At 33.0% G+C, this 17,253-nt stretch overlaps 2 protein-coding genes across 2 annotated transcripts; one reads left to right on the plus strand and one right to left on the minus strand.

The window, feature by feature from the left end:
* The first annotated feature begins 1,838 nt into the window (after window positions 1-1,838).
* On the plus strand, window positions 1,839-10,872 carry LOC131942218 (1,5-anhydro-D-fructose reductase-like). The gene is made up of 10 exons (XM_059301958.1): window positions 1,839-2,041; window positions 5,464-5,628; window positions 5,960-6,076; window positions 6,272-6,349; window positions 6,725-6,841; window positions 7,657-7,760; window positions 7,980-8,055; window positions 8,167-8,250; window positions 8,473-8,555; window positions 8,794-10,872. Exons 1-10 carry the CDS (start codon window positions 1,949-1,951, stop codon window positions 8,834-8,836), a joined length of 960 nt encoding a protein of 319 aa, XP_059157941.1. The 5' UTR covers window positions 1,839-1,948; the 3' UTR covers window positions 8,837-10,872.
* Window positions 10,873-11,141: 269 nt separating this feature from the next.
* On the minus strand, window positions 11,142-17,096 carry LOC131942217 (prostaglandin reductase-3-like; the record flags this gene model as incomplete). The annotated part of the gene is made up of 9 exons (XM_059301956.1): window positions 11,142-11,213; window positions 11,436-11,621; window positions 12,029-12,137; window positions 12,272-12,333; window positions 12,457-12,528; window positions 13,024-13,098; window positions 13,277-13,305; window positions 13,702-13,741; window positions 17,012-17,096. Coding segments are annotated over 9 exons (715 nt in total), but the record flags the coding sequence as incomplete, so codon positions are not given.
* Window positions 17,097-17,253: the final 157 nt, after the last annotated feature.

The following is a 17,253-nucleotide window of genomic DNA, read 5'->3' on the forward strand; positions in this document are numbered from 1 at the left end:
AAATTCACTTGTGACGTCACGAGTAAATAGCTAAAATGGTAGCGTAGTCAGCTCTCATGCAGGAGGCACGGGTTCTAGACCAATATGTCAATGAAATTTTTTTTTTCAATTTTTTTTTTTTAGATGTGAATGATAACGTTGCCTATCTGAACTTGGCAAGATACAGGGCAGGTGAAGTAGAGTTCATCTGTTTCTTTGTCCTAAGCATATGAAAGGATAGTGTGGTCAGATACATGCTCGGCTGGAATTGTTTTTTAAACGATAAAAACATGTTGTCTGAGACTTGGCAGGACACTGGGCAGGTGAAGTAGAGTTGAGTAGGTCACCTGTGACGTCAGTTTATGAAGGGATAGTCCGAAATCGGTGTTTTCGGTGTTTTTAAAAGATAAAAAACATATATTTGAATGTGGGGTCTGTTTTTTGTGACGATAAGTGACACTGCAGTAGCGTACCGAGGAGGGGGGGGGGGACGGTAGGGGAGGGGAGGCGGGGGGTGGGGAGGGGAGGCGGGGGGGGGGGAAGGGGGGGTGGGGAGGTGGAGGGGGGAAGGGGGGGGGGACATATGTTGGGGCGCCAAAATGGTTTGGAAAAATAAATTGATAGGTTGAGGGGGGTTCAAATCGAAAGTTTGAGTGGGGGGGGGTGCACATCAAAAGTTTGAGGGGGGGGTTCAAATCGAAAACTTTGTCCCCGGGCGCCGGGAAGGGTCGCTATGCCTCTGAGTGACAGACGTGATGTTTTTTGATGGATGACCCCCGAAACCCACAGTTATCCAACGGATGACGGGTATTCTAGTCATTACTAAAAATAACCTGGCTGTACTAATTGCCGGAAAACAAACCAATACTTGTTAATACCACAAATCAAAATCATAAACGAGGTCACTCTCTTAGAAAGGTGCGGTTTCGAACTTTAGTGACATAGGTATTGGGGGTTGAGAAAATGTGACGACACACAAGCATTTCAAAAAAGAAATGTTAGATACTAAAGTTTAGCTGATATTTCTTGTTCTTTTGTTTGTTTGTTGTTGGGGTTTTTTTTTTAAATTTTTAAATTGTAAAAAAATGGATCAATATTAAGCCCTATAGAAAATATATTTAAATATATATTTCAATAAGTGTCTGCCCCTGGAAATTTTAAGCACCCCCACCCTCCGGTAGTTTTAAGTCTCCCCCCCCCCCAATAAGTGAAAGAAACCCTGCCAGCGACATTTTCTTAAAAATTAAAAAACTGATTTTTTAAATAAAATAAAAAATAACAGATCAAACTGGTTGAAATCATTTTAAAGATAAAGCACTCTTTAAAGGATTATTAGAAAAATGTGCTACACTGTTAAATTGTGTAAACATATCATATTATGATTCACAGATCTAGAATAGATCTTTTCATCTAACATTCTAACCCATTCTAATTTAAATAGGCCTATACTATAGTCAGATCAATAATCCAGATATAGAGGCAGCGACCGTGTCGTAACTCTTACTCATATAATTATTATACATCTATTCTAGGGGTCTACTAGCTTCTATACATAATACATAGGTTTTTGAACTTTATCTGATAAATTAAACAATGTTAATAGGGGCTTCTTAATGATAAACCACCATCTCATTGTGTAATAGTAATATAAAATGTGCACGATCCATTATTAGAAAGTCAAAATATGTTAATAGAAGTAGATCTAGATCTAGGTCTATATACTTTATGTACAGTAGGCCTATATAATATATTATTAATGTAGTATGTCCCTATCCCAAATAAAATGTGTAGCCCTGTAGCCTAGCTGCTACAAGTAGATCTGGATTAGTCTGATAATTCTTTTGACCTGACCGCAAGTTCAAAGGTCATGGCTGTAAACTAATGCACGTCTACACACACTTTTTTTAGGTTACGAAAAAAAAAGGTTGCTGGAACAGATCTCTTCGGTCGACAAGCAATTGTTTGAGTAATGGCTAAAAAGTATGTTGAGACAGAGCGCATTAAGCTGAAAAGTGGGCATTTTATACCGGTACTGGGGCTAGGAACATGCGCGCCTTTGCAAGTAAGTGCTTTGTAGAAGTTTCATAAATTTCCATGCGGATTCTCGGTTACGAGTAACGAGGTTAACCCCTAGGCACTAAGCTCAGATTCTCGTCTTGATCAGCTGATCGCACAGTCGGTTTCAACATGGCAAAGGACCCGTGTCAAGAACCGTAAAAACTTAAACAAAGGCCGTTTTGCATTTTTGTTAGGTTCAGTTTCATTAGGAATAAACTAAAGTCTAATCATCTGCACGATCTAGATAGATCTGACTATTGTATTGCCTGGGTCTTAGTCTAGCTAGCTGGACTGTTGAGTAAGTCTGATAATAACTTGCATTTTATTTTAAAATAAAATACACATTAGCCTACAACTCTACAACTACCATGTAACAATAGTTAATATTACTAGGCCTATTTCTTTTTTTTTATTATTATAACAACAAAAGCCTAGCATTAGGCTATATTAAATATTTAAAATTTTTAAAATTAGAGGCCTACTTAAATCTAGCCCAGATCCAGAAAATCTAGGTCATTGACTAAGTTAGTACTACTGTACTAACTATTTTCCTTGACTCAAGACAGGCAGTGTTTCTTTTAAATAAATTTTGGGGGGGGGGGGGGGGGGGGCACTTCAATTTCTGCCGGAGGGAACAGACACTGGTTATGTAAAATTATAAATAATAAATATATTTTCATATTATTTTCTATTTCATGGGGGGGGGGGGGGGGGGAAGGACATGCTTTTGGGAGCAGTGATCCCCTGAATTTTGAAAAGATACCTGAAAGAAACTCCAAAGTCAGGTACCATCTCGAGATAGGTTTACTTAGGGATGATCTAGGAGACACTTGCCTGGCAGCCTAATTGAGGCAAAGGACCCGTGTCAAGAACCGTAAAAACTTAAACAAAGGCCGTTTTGCATTTTTGTTAGGTTCAGTTTCATTAGGAATAAACTAAAGTCTAATCATCTGCACGATCTAGATAGATCTGACTATTGTATTGCCTGGGTCTTAGTCTAGCTAGCTGGACTGTTGAGTAAGTCTGATAATAACTTGCATTTTATTTTAAAATAAAATACACATTAGCCTACAACTCTACAACTACCATGTAACAATAGTTAATATTACTAGGCCTATTTCTTTTTTTTTATTATTATAACAACAAAAGCCTAGCATTAGGCTATATTAAATATTTAAAATTTTTAAAATTAGAGGCCTACTTAAATCTAGCCCAGATCCAGAAAATCTAGGTCATTGACTAAGTTAGTACTACTGTACTAACTATTTTCCTTGACTCAAGACAGGCAGTGTTTCTTTTAAATAAATTTTGGGGGGGGGGGGGGCACTTCAATTTCTGCCGGAGGGAACAGACACTGGTTATGTAAAATTATAAATAATAAATATATTTTCATATTATTTTCTATTTCATGGGGGGGGGGGGGGGGGGGAAGGACATGCTTTTGGGAGCAGTGATCCCCTGAATTTTGAAAAGATACCTGAAAGAAACTCCAAAGTCAGGTACCATCTCGAGATAGGTTTACTTAGGGATGATCTAGGAGACACTTGCCTGGCAGCCTAATTGAGGCAGGGGTGAAATCCTTATAGTGGCACTTGGGGGTGAACTATCAATTTTGCATGTTATATACCACCATTATACTTCCTCATTTTTGTCGGTCTCTGACAGCTTTCTTGGCTGTTGTCAAAGACAGTCCTAACTCTTGTCAGTTGTTTCTTGTCTTCTGTCTTCATGTCTTTCTAAGCCTTCCCTGTTTTCTTTTTCCTTGCTGAGTCCAACAGAGTTTCTTCCAGGCATCTCTACCCCCCCCCCTTCCATCCCTCCTCCCCCCTCCCCCCCCCTCCCCCGCCCCGAACGAAATGGAATTTATATAGAAAACTTATATTTTTACCAATGTCTGTCGTGTCCCCCCCCCCCCCCCCCCCCCCCCCCCCAGAAAATGTTGTTGTTGTCGTCCCCGTCCCCAAAAACATTAAAAATATCAAGTACCCCACCCCCCGAGAAAAATGGCTGGTAGAAACACTGTAGTCCAGCTGCTGTTATTTCATCTTAATTCATCCTTAGTTTATATTTATCAAATTAATTTATGTAAATGATTTCCTTTTTATCATTGTTTCTTTGTTATCGTTTAAAGCAAAATTCACAAAAAGGCGCATTTTATTCAGGGAGGGGAGGGGGGGGTGGGGAGTTGTTTTATTGATCATTAATGCTTGAGTGGGGGAAAAGTGAAAGTTAATCAGTAAAGCAATGTCTGTTTCTTTTATCTTAACTTCAAACATGTAATATTCACCAGTGCATCTCATAATTGTCCTTTTAAGTTAACCTGTTTTGGATTCATTTGCCAGAGTCACCAAAAAATCTCCATTATCCATTAAACCATTTAAAATGTTTTACATCTATTTTGTAATATCATTAACAAATATTTAAATTATCTTTATTTCTACAAAGAATCTGTCAGCAAAATAGACTATGTTTGAGTGAAATTAATTTTGAAAAATTCCTAAAAACTGAGATGCTATAAATTTTTACTAGTTTAATAGTACTAAATTTTACCCAAAACCCAATCTAATTATTTAAAAAACAAATGATTACAGTTTTCTTTTCAAAACCTTTCAAGTGTTGTGCAACTTATACTTATATTATAATATTTACATCCGTTTTGAGTTTTGAGAGTTAAGCCACCTTAAAATATATTAAAAAATGCAGTGCAGTTATTTGTAAATACCATAAGCATTAGCATGCTTACACTTCTTACTTCCAAATGACTTGATTTTAATAGACTTTTTCTGTGAGAAAAGAATACAGTTGGCACCACTGTCTACTATATTTTTCTAAATGAGCTGAATGTGCATGTTTTTTTTTTTTTTTACACAGGCTGATGGCCTAGAAAACATTTACCTGGTGCTTAAAGAAAAAAACTAGGCCAAATACCTTGCCCTAAATTTAATCCTGTTACACTTTTGAGATAACTTCATATATTTATAGATAACAACATATGGTACAAAACATAAAGTTAGATTCTCCTAATTATGAATTATTAAAGAAAATAAAACTTTTGTCATTAAATGTGTAATTAAATTATACTATGGGTGTTTGTTAGGTTAGGATGTATAATACAAGTCTTAAGTAATGATTGAGAAATAAACTCTTCTTCACCTCCCAATGAAATCATTTGGTGTGAGCTTTCTAAAGGCATAGGCAATTAGGGGGGGGGGGAGTTCTAAGGGGTAGTGACTGCTTGACTTAAGACCTATTTTGTGACATTGATATTTTTCTGAGATTAATTTTTAAAAAATTTAGCGGCTGCAAAGAAAAGTATCAACCACTCACCTTTCAAACACAACAAATTTGAAACTGTCAAAAACAATATTTTCATGCCCATGAAGAGTTTATTTGGTTTTTAAAAATCTTTTGCCTTTTGTGTTAAAGGGAGAAGATGAGATCATTGAAGCAGTAAAAGCTGCAGTCCGTGCTGGCTATCGGCACATTGATTGTGCTGCCATCTACAGGAATGAAAGGGCTGTTGGGCATGCTCTTAAGGAGCTCTTTGTTATGGGAGTGGTAAAAAGGGAAGATCTTTTTATCACTAGTAAGGTAATATTCAATTTATATATAATTAACCCAAATTTCAAATTTAAAAATTGTTTTTGTAAAAATATAATTTTGTTTAATTAAACCTATTTTCTTCTAATTTACAAATGTATTAGATGATTATAATTTAATATCGATTAATTAGTACAAATAATAAAGATAATATGTGAGTTTTACAATGACAATAAATATTAATTCTCTTATAATATATGAGTTTTACAATTACAATAAATATTAATTCTCTTTCGACTCAAATAATGTCTCTTTGGAAGTATAATGTAAGGTATGTTTAGATTTACTTAACTGTTTATTTTGACTACTTAACTTTCTGCAGTTATGGAACACGTGTCACAAGCCAGATCTAGTTCTTCCAAGCTTAAAGAAAACTCTAGATGACCTTGGCCTAGAATATGTTGACTTATATCTTATGCACTGGCCCATGGCATATCAAGTTTGTACCCCACTTCATAATACTTGTTTTTTAATTGCAAAAATACAAAATTAATAAAAATACTGTTAATTATACAGACTATTTTTTTTTTCAGTAATTTTTTATAGACATATTTTCCCCAGGGAATTTTATACCTGAGTTTAATTGTAGATGTATTTCATAATTAAATTAATTTATTGTTGTTGTTAACTTTAGGAAGGTGGTGTACTGAACCCTGTAGATGAAAATGGCAAAGCCATCAGTTCAGATGTAGACTATTTGGATACATGGCAAGTATGTATACACAATTCTTCATTTTAAAAAATAAAACAAATTTTTTCTCGTATTAAATAAACTTGTATTTATAAATGTTTGGGGATTACGTTTTTTAAATAAAAAATGAAAACCACTAATGAAATTAGATGCAAATGTTTCCTCTCCCTACATAGCTGATGCTGTATCTATTCAAAATTTGGCTAGATCCCTGTTAATTTTTTTTTTTGGTATAAATAATGCTGATTTAGTAATCAAACTGTCAAACTTTAATAAGCTTTTAATGAAACAATTAAAATCCAGTGTTTATCTATATTGTTTTATTTTTGTAACTACTAAAAAAAAACTAAAACGATTAAATAATTTAACTTATGAAAAAAATGTTTGTTTGTTTAGGCTCTGGAGGACTGTCGAGATATGGGCAAAACACTGGACATTGGATTAAGCAACTTCAACAGCCAACAAATTGAGAGAGTTTTACAGTCTGCAAGGATACCACCAGTAGTATTACAGGTCTCTTGAACATAGCTAACAAATTACAAAAAAATAATGATTACTCTTGCAAGTGTTTAATATATTTTATGCCTAAATAATAACACTGGTTATGATTTCCCATTTTAGTACCTAAATAACATTAGTTGATGATGAATGCATTACTTTTATGCATATCTCACTTTATGTTAACTTCTTACTGTCTCTGAAAAGAAAAAAAATTGACTTTTACCACTTGGATAACTTTAGGGCCAAACAATAACTTAAAGTAACTATATTTATTTTCTGATTGATGTAAATTCTCACACACCAACAATTCATCACCATCTTTTCCCATTTGTGCCCACGACACTTAAGGCAGAGTTCATCTGTTTTAATGACCTTGGCACATGAGGGATATTGTGTTCAGTACTATGCATAGCAGCCTTTTTTCCCCTAATGTGAGGCAGGTATGGTGTGGACAAGCAGTAGAGTACTAGACTGCTTACCCAAAAAGTCTTGAGTTCAGATCCCAAGCTTGAGTCTGTAGGACATCCCTGAGTCCACCTAGCTCCAATGTGTACCTGACTCACGTCAACAAAGGCAGCTGAGCATAGTGCTTACCAGATTATCCCCTTGTATGCCAATGTCATTGAAACAGATCAACTCTGCTTCATCTGCCCCTTGTTTCTTGGGCACGAACGGGAAAATAATGATTATTCATCAAAATTGGATGAACTCGTGGACCTGGGATCCCAACCTTGAGACTTTGGGTTAGCAGTCGTAAGCCCTACCTTCTGACCATTCTGTTCCCAACACAAACAATTACATTAAAAAGTAACTAAAAATATTTCCAGATTGAAGTCAACTGCCACAACACAAACACGAAGTTGATTGAGTTTGCCAAAGAAAAAGGTTTAGTGGTTGTAGCTTTTGCTCCACTAGGAACACCCAGCCACAAGTAAGGCAGTAAAGCTTTTGCTGTTATGTTTTGGGTTTTAGACTATTGATGTTTTAAAAATTCATCAGAAGTGAATGAAACCTCAGGGATATTAAGTTGTTTGCTCTAGAAACATTCTGAAAAGAATCTTCTTGTATGGGTCGGATTGACATTTTCCAGTAGTTGAATGAAAATCATGAAAGAATTTAAATCAATTTCAGTTATTATTTAAATCCTTAGACTAGATCATATCAAGCTTATAGATGAACCTTTGTTGAAAGAACTTGGAGAAAAACATGGCAAAACACCAGCCCAGGTACTTAGATATTAACTCTTAATTCTGTAAAAAAATTGTGTATTAAGGCCTTGTTATTTCTAGAGTGAACTTTAATGACAGTAAAATGTTAATGAGTTAATCTGTTTGCAGATTGCTATAAGGTTTTTAATTCAACAAGGTTTGGCCACAGTACCAAAAAGTGTCACACAAAACAGGATTGAAGAGAATACTAAGGTTTGTTGCTTTATGTGAAAATTTTAAATAATGACAGGCCATAACATAGTTTATCAATGAATTTTTAAACTTTGTATCTATGAGTCAGCCAGTTATAATAAGCATTGAGAAGACTGAGATAAAATATAAACATTTTTCTTGAATTGAGTATTGAGATCCAGTTTAATTTTTAAATACATTTTTACATACTTTAATATTGCATTTTATATTTCTTCTTTTTAGGTTTTTGACTTTAAGCTTAGTGAAGAAGAAATGACACAGTTGAATGGTTTAAATAAAAATTTCAGAGGCTATTCTGAGAAAATGTAAATATGTGACTGCTTTCAATTTTCTATACATAAATTATAATTTTATACATATTTTTAGATTTTGTTTGCCAATAGCAATAGAATGCTTATGACCAAAAATTAATGACTTTTTAATTATAATTTTAAAATTTACCTCAATATTATCTACTGCATAATTCTTTTATCATCAAAATTCTTATTTCATGACTTTTGCAATTTTTCTAACCTATTTTTTACATATTTTTTTTTTTTACAGTGCAGTTGATCATATCTACTATCCATTCAATGTTGAATTTTAATTCATTTGTACCTGACGTCATTCCTCCAATATAACCTTTGACTGAATTGATTTTTTAAGTTTTTGCTTAGGCTTTGGCCTAAGTAAAACTGTTCTATAAGTACAAACCAAAGTTATTGCAGTTTTCTTGTGGTTATTAACTCTTAAAATATTAACAACTCATAGACTACATTCAACGTTTTAATCTTCTGTTAGAGAAACTTTAAGATGTGCCTTATTAACTTTTTAAAAAAACAAGTGGCTAATTATACAAGAGTATTTTATATACACATGTAAAATACATAATCTTTGACACTGAACTAAGGTTGTGCTGTTGCCAGGATTTTTAGTTTTGTAACAGTCAATTTCATAAGGCACATTAAAAAAAAAAAGTGAAAAATGTATGTTTGAAATTCAGAATTATTGCATAGTTGAATAATAATTATGATTAACCCATTTTTTTACACATGTTTTGGCTATTATTCTTAAACAGAGTTTTGGTAATTTTATTAAAAGTATATGAAAAAAGCACCTTTGCTTTTTAATATATTCAAGTACTTACATTCCTGCTATGCATGCATACTGGGTACTTAAATTTGAAAAATCATCACACTTTCTAGTTGTAGTTAATCAATTTTGAGTGAAAACTACTATGCAAATATCTAGTCTTTTTCATATTAATTGTTGTTCTGTTATATGAAGATTTTGTTTACCCTTTTGTTGAAAATCGTGCCATGTTTTTATATAAAATTATAATAATAATTCGGGTTGTTTCCATTAATGATTGTTGTGTATTTTCAATATTATTTTGTTGCGCGACTGCTTAGTTATAGCACACATTCATTTTCAAATTTTCAGTATTAGTAAACTAATGCCAAAGTTTTAGTACAAAACTATGCCAGGTCATAAAAATTATGTTATACATTTAAAAGTTTCTGATTTGAAAATTTCCTGAATGCTCTCTGAGCTAGTAAAGCAGGTAGTATCATCTGTAAAGTTGCCGAATATATTTTTTAAAGATATTATCAGTTAAGTCAGTTTAAGAAGATCTGATCAGTTGGTGTATCATACGGTGTCAACCCAGTATTAGTATGTTGCGGGTAGTTTATAAGGTGTTTGTTAAATTCTGATAATTACAATGTCTTCTGTAAGCCTATATCAATGTCAGTGGGTAGTTGCTTCTTGATTACTAAATTTAATTAATTTTAATATGTAAATTAAATATGACAGGTGATCATCCTTTAACACTAACCAGATACTTTTTGCATTTTCTCTTTTTAAAAAGGGCTTATTAAATATGATAAAACATTATTTTACTTTCATCATTGCCCATCATGTACTGTTTTAAGAATATAATCATTTTATTGTGAATTAAGTAAAAATGCTATAATCAGTGACAGATAATGGCTTACAATGTAACATAAAATTTTTATTCCCAGTGACTTAAACATAGTAATGAAAATATTTTATTTATAACACAATAAAATCTTCAATACAAGTTTAAGGTGTGTGGATAGCTGTATAATACTTGTAAATACTATACCTATATGCTTGCATCCAGTTGCTTGTTTGCAGTTTTTAAAATAGCTTAGATTGTTTTATCTGAATGAATATTGGTTTAATATTTTTAAATTTAGAATGCTATTCTTTTATATATGCTTTGGTTTAACTTTGCTTGTTATCAATAAATGAAAGTAAAATATAATTCTACAATTCAGGTTATTGTTTTGAATTTAAGTTAACGATAATATAGTTACAGAAGCAGATTTTTAATTCTCAGATATTTCTTTGATATAATTTAATTGCATTTTGAGTATAAACAGATATTACCAAAACAGAAAATAAATTTTGAAATTATTATATAAATCTTAGTTGAATTGATTACAGTTAAAGACCATTTTAACACTATGATTTAAAATTATGTAAATATAATTCTCCATAATTTGTCTTTTTGCTCTTTTAAACTGATTCTTAAACTACATCAAATTTTGGTGATTACACATTTAAGCACAAGTTTAAATAATGTTCTTAGCAGTATTAAAAGTAAAACCGCAGCCATTTTTATGTGTTTATTGTATACCTCTAATTGAAAAAAACAAAAAATCAATAATATTTTGTCTCTTATATATTACCAGTAAAAATATTTAAATAAAAACAATGAATGTAATAAAGCAAATAATCTAAAAATGTATTGAAGTTTAAATAAACTGTTTTTTAGAAATGAATTTAAGTCAAAGTCATGATTGTATTGAGCACGTTTCTAACATCGATTTAAAAACATAAAAACTTTGATCTAATACAAAATAATGAAGTTGACTAGAGCAGTTGAGGGTGATGAATTTCTACTCAGCATTTATTTCCACATAAATTTTGCCCACATTCTTCCTTGAATACATGTACTGAAAATTTTAAAAAAATATTAACATTTGGTTTAATATTAACTATATTGTTAACATGAATGAGATGATATAAAAATAAATTAAGTCACTGAAACGTTTGTGCTTTAAAAATAAAAAAATCAACCTTTTTATCCTTAGTTTTAAAAATGTCACAATGGTAACTAAATTTTAAGACTTTTCTAAATATAAATATTTTAAAGTGTAGTGTTTTAATGTATTTACCTCAACAGCATCTGCTATTTTCTCAAGTCCTACAAATGGCCCACTAGGTGAATCCTTGCCATTGTCTGTTGATATCTTGAGCTTTCCTTCCATGTAGAGTTTTGATAATGTTCCAACATGTCTCTGATAGTCATTCTTGTAATGAATTAAGAAGAAGCCCCTCATGCTTGCTGACTTAGCTAGTAACTGGAAAAAGAAAAAATTAAAATATTGAAGCTAAATTGTGAAACTAATAATTTATTAGTATTCATAAAAATTAAAATATAACCATAAAATGTTTTTTAAAACTTTTAAAAAAACTTTTAACCTTAAGGGGTCATCCATTTATGACGTCCACAATTTTTTGGATTTTGGACACCCCCACCCCCGTGTGGACGTCATAAATGGATGACCCTTTATCAAGGTATCAAAATATCAATTTATGTCTTTTACTTTTGACAAAAAAAACATTTATGCTTCATTATATCACAATGAAAGTATTTAAAATTATTTGCCAAATATATATTTCTCAAAATCAATATATTCATCGGTTAAAATGTGTGCAGCTCTCTGTTGATAAAAGTTTAAAAATTCCAGCAGGCTGGTGTACTCACAGCAAAAGGTGCATTGACTTTACTTGAAGTTTTCATCTCAGCATTAACAGTAGAGCCCTCATAATTAGCAATAGAACCAATCACAATTAGACGTCCATGCACTGCCAAGCTGGATAAAGAGTAGCACAATAAAACCTGATTACAACATCTTTCTTTCACTTTGATCATAACAAAAAAAAGCGGCCTAATTATTAGGTCTTTACTTATTTCTTTTAATATGAATTCTGAAATTATATTTTTTACTTCTTGAGAGCAGCATCCAGCATTTCATTTCCTACAGATTCATACACCACATCAACTCCATTCTATTAAAAAAAAAACGACATCAATTTCTAACCATATTTTGTTTGAAAATATATTTATGTAAATTTATTCTAAATAATCTCTTTAAGAAGCCATTATTTGTGCTAAGTAGGTTGTATACAAACCGGATACTCCTTGGATAGTACGTCTCCTAAGTTCTCTTTGTTGTAGTTAACAGTGCGATCACATCCAATGCTCTAAACAACAAATATACAATTATTATTCTGGTCATAGAACTTGCATGTAATGTCAATAAATTAATTTAATTCACTTTTTCTTTGTGGCCCCTGGGGAGAAAATTAATTTGTGCAATATTTTTTTTTTAAATTCAGCTAATTTTTAAAATGTATACAGCAACACAGGTAAAAACTAAAATTGATTGCAATCAAAATTAAAACAACCAATGCTCTAAACAACAAATATATAATTATTATTCTGGTCATAGAACTTGCTTATAGTAAAGCATGTACTGTCAATAAATTAATGTCATTCATTAGTTTTTCATTGGCCCCCCCTTCGGGGCAAATTAATTTGTGCAATATTTTTTTTTATATTCAGTTAATTTTTTAAAAATGTATGCCACAAAACAGGTAAAAACTAAAATTGATTGCAATTAAAATTAGATCAAGTAATGAAATTAACTTTGGCTTATTGAATTATTAATATTTTGGTCAATATTTAATATTACTTGCCTTTAGGAAATCAGCCTTACTATCACTAGAACATGTACCAATCACATGGGCACCTGCCAGTTTGGCCAGTTGTACCTGCAGCAAAAAAGATACACTATATTTCTGATTTTTAAAATTTTACTTATGAGTTTGTTTGCAAAAAAATAAATAATTAACCTTGATTACCTAACTAAACATTTTAATTCAGGATAATAACATTTATATTAATCATTAAAAAAAGTGTGTATAAAACTTTTAAGAGTAAATAACTTACCGCAAACTGCCCAGTTCCTCCAGCAGCCGCTAAAATAAATAAAATAAAAAAACTTTTTAAAGTTATCTAATCTTGTATTTAAATTTAATAGAAAATAAAATAAGTTGCATTCTTTGGCATATCTCCCCAATCACTGTATAAATCAATATTTTAAAGACTACAATGGGTTTGAAGCTATTAGTTATATAGTGTTATCTTAAGGGTGGGGGGAGGGGCATCACCAAAGCTGAAAGATGTTTTAGGCTTATACATATTATTTTACATGACAAATGTGATTTCCTCCTTAAAAAATTAAAGACAGTTTTCTTCTTAAAAGATGGTGTCTGGCTGTCCCCTCTGCCCCCCCCCTCCCCCCCCCACATTACTGTGCACAAAAAAGACTAAAAAGACATACAGACATAAGATGTATTGTAACTCGGAAATACCTGTGACTAGCACTGTTTTGTTAGGTGAAAGATCAGCTTCCTTGAGATTTGAAGAAACGTTGCAAATGATTAGACAAGATAATTTTAAAGTGTACTCTCAAGGGCCTCCACCCCCCCCCCCCCCCACCATACCACATCCAATGTCCCCTGTTGTCACAAGAGGCAAAAACCACCTCCCTTCCCTCCCCCAATTCAGAAATGTGTCATTAAAATACATCCACATCCAATTGATAAAGTAATATTTTTATTGTGGAAGCTATGTCACATTTTAACAATTTCCTCCTTAGTAGGTCTACATCATAAAATTCAAAATCCCCCCCCCTTCCTCCACCTTTTTGGTATTCATCCCTTATTTAAATTATAAGTAAACTTAAATAAATGCACGTTATATTTGCTGATAAGGGGTCATCCATAAATGACGTCATGCTTTTTTTGACGATTTTTACCTCCCCCCTCCCTCCGTCACACGTTGTCACAAAAAGCCAGACCCCCCCCCCTCCCTAAAATGACGTCACATCTCAGCCTACAACCCCCCTCAAAATTGCAGTTGAATTTTTTTTTAAACATCGATATTTTTCCAAAATCTTGTCCAAACTCTGTAAAAATAGAGTATTTTAATCAATTCCTATTACAATTTATTAAAACAGTTTTCTAAAACGCAAAATAACGTCTACAAATCGTTTTGTAACATTGCTTTAGGCCGTTCGAATTCGCAGCTTCCGGGTTTGTTGTTTTGAAGCCATCTCACGGCTCATGCGCTTACCAAAAATGGCGACCAGTTTCGCTTTCACTAATGGGTAGAGCGATAAAACTAATGATTACGAAGCCATCGTTAATTAAAAGCATAGCATGCTGATTGTGAACAAATATAGTCATAAAACACAGAAATATAAAGTTACAAACAATGCGATGTCAGGATGTGCCACACCCGGGCCACACCCCCTCAAGAAAACACGTGTTTATTAAGCTGTTTATGTCACTTTACACCAGTAATTAAAATTAATTTTCAAATTTTTATCACTTATTGGGTAAGATTAAGCACATGTATACTGAAAATTAAAAAAAAACAAAAGCAAATTCTGTTTTAATGAAGGTCACGGGTCAAGTTTTTTTTCCTTCTGTCAAGTTCATTGGAGGTTGCCACAGACTGACCTGACTTTGGAATTTTTTTTCAGTAATAATGACTTTACACAGAAAGTTAAAATATGCTAAATTAGCTTAGTTTACTAGTGTTCTAGCTATTATTGATACATTTTTAATAAAAAAAATCATTCTGTAATTCTCATCAAAAAGCCTACTTGATAATGCAAAAGTGAGACGTCGCACCATCTGAATCCCCAACCCCCTTCCCCTCATCACACACCGTTACAAAATTACAGACCCACCCCTCCCCCTGTGAGTGTGACGTCTTTTATGGACGACCCCTAAGAACTTACACAATTTAATCTTTCTTTAATCTTAGGAAGCCTAAGGCCCGATTTATGGTAAACCTCCATTTTAGCGTATTTTATTCTCCATTGCTTGTTTACCTCCAGTTGAGCGTATTTTATTATAACAACCGAAACACACCAAAACATTAGGAAAACACGATTTATTATTTGTATTGTATTTTTGTTTTCACAAAGGAATAAAATGAATGTTTAAAAAACATGACTTGTTTATTTGTTTTGTATTTTTGTTTTAACAAATTAATAAAAAAACAACAAAGAGACTGACTGAAGTGCTTTGTTCGTTGGTTACAAAAATAGAGATGCACACTTTGTACAATTAAGTGTTCCAATTTCAACTAAACTGAATAAAAGTATTAAAAGGCACAATAATGCTGCTAAAAGTGGGCCGGGGGGGGGGGGGGGGTGGAATTTGGTGAGGGATGGCTTGGAGTGTTAGAGAAAGTGTGACAACTCACGTCATTTAAAAAAAAATAATGTTAGAGGTCGTCCATAAATGACGTCACACTAGTAGGGGGAGGGGCAGAGGCGTAGCGCGGTTGACACCATTTAGGGGGGGGTGACACCAAGGCAAAAAATAGCAAAATATATAGAGAAAAATGATAATTCCACTTAATTAAGTGATTAATACGAGTGTTAAATAGTCTTTTAAGAGGTGCAAATCGAAAGTTTGAGGGGGGGGGGGTGCAAATCGAAAGTTGAAAGTTTGTCCCCGGGAAGGGTCGCTACGCCTCTGGGGAGGGGGGGCCGTAATTTTGTGACGGTGTGTGTTGAGGGGACGGGGGTTCAGATGGTGCTACGTCATTTGGGGGGGGGGGGTCTTGCTTTTTGTGACGACACGCTTTTTTTACGATTTTTTCCTTCCCCTCCCCTCCGTTACACGTCGTCACAAAAAGTCAGACCCCCCTAAAATGACGTCACACCACAGCCTACACCCCCCCCCCCCTCAAAATTTCTGTTGAATTTTTCTTAAAACATCGATACTTTTTCCAAAGTCTTGTCAGAACTCTGTCAACATAGAGTATTTTGATCAATTCCTATTACAATTTATTAAAACCGTTTTCTAAAACGCGAAATAACGGCTAAAACTCGTTTTTCTAACATTGCTTTTTTTATAATGCAAAAAAAAGTGACGTCCACACCATCTGAAACCCCACCCCCTCCCCCCTCATCACACACCGTCACAAAATTGCGGACCCCCTCTCCCTTACGAGTGTGACGTCATTTATGGACGACCCCACGTCAATTTTTTTTTTTAAAAGCCAGAAATTTACTCACACAAAAAAAATCATACTTGATACATATATCAAAATATTTGGAAGGATGGTAGATTTACTATGAATTTAAATAACATACAACTCTATAGTAAAAATATTTTTTCAGTTTTGGCGAAATTGTCAAACAAAAAAACACAGAGTTTGTACATTTATTGCATAAATACAAAAATATAATACAGAATAATTAACAGTGTATCAGTTTCACCATGAGACAAATGCCTTTTAAAAAAAATACAATACAAATAAACAAGTCGTGTTTTTTAAATATTCATATTTATTCATTTGCTAAAACAAAAATTATACAATACAATTAATAAATCGTGTTTTCCTAATGTTTTTGGTGTGTTTCGGTTGTTATAATAAAATACGCTCAACTGGAGGTAAACAAGCAACGGAGAATAAAATACGCTGAAATGGAGTTTTACCCGATTTATTATTTATTGATACTGATAGCCTAGGCCTACACAGACGTTCCTTGAGTCCCATTCAAATAAATTTTATATCAAAGTCCACAGAAATTAGGCCTACATAATGACTCAGTCAATCTTTCGGGTATTTACACTGATCTCGATGTGATAACCTTACCTTCTCTAAAGATACCGATGCTGTTAACCCGCTGACGAACAAAGCAAGCAGAGCAGGGTTAAGCACTGGTAAAGCACGGCCGCAGCTTCATCTACAACCTGCAGACCAAAAGAGCGATATTTTAATAAGAGGTTGAAAGGGATATTTTTCATTTTTTACTTTCTCGTATATATGAAGTATAGAGAAAGTCTTGTAATCGTGCAAAAAAAAAATAAAATAAAAAAAAAATCGAGATTTTACAA

This window comes from Physella acuta, unplaced genomic scaffold, assembly GCF_028476545.2.
Source record: "Physella acuta isolate Inbredline_101_S28 unplaced genomic scaffold, ASM2847654v3 ptg000395l, whole genome shotgun sequence".
In the NCBI taxonomy this organism is placed as follows: Eukaryota; Metazoa; Mollusca; class Gastropoda; family Physidae; genus Physella; species Physella acuta.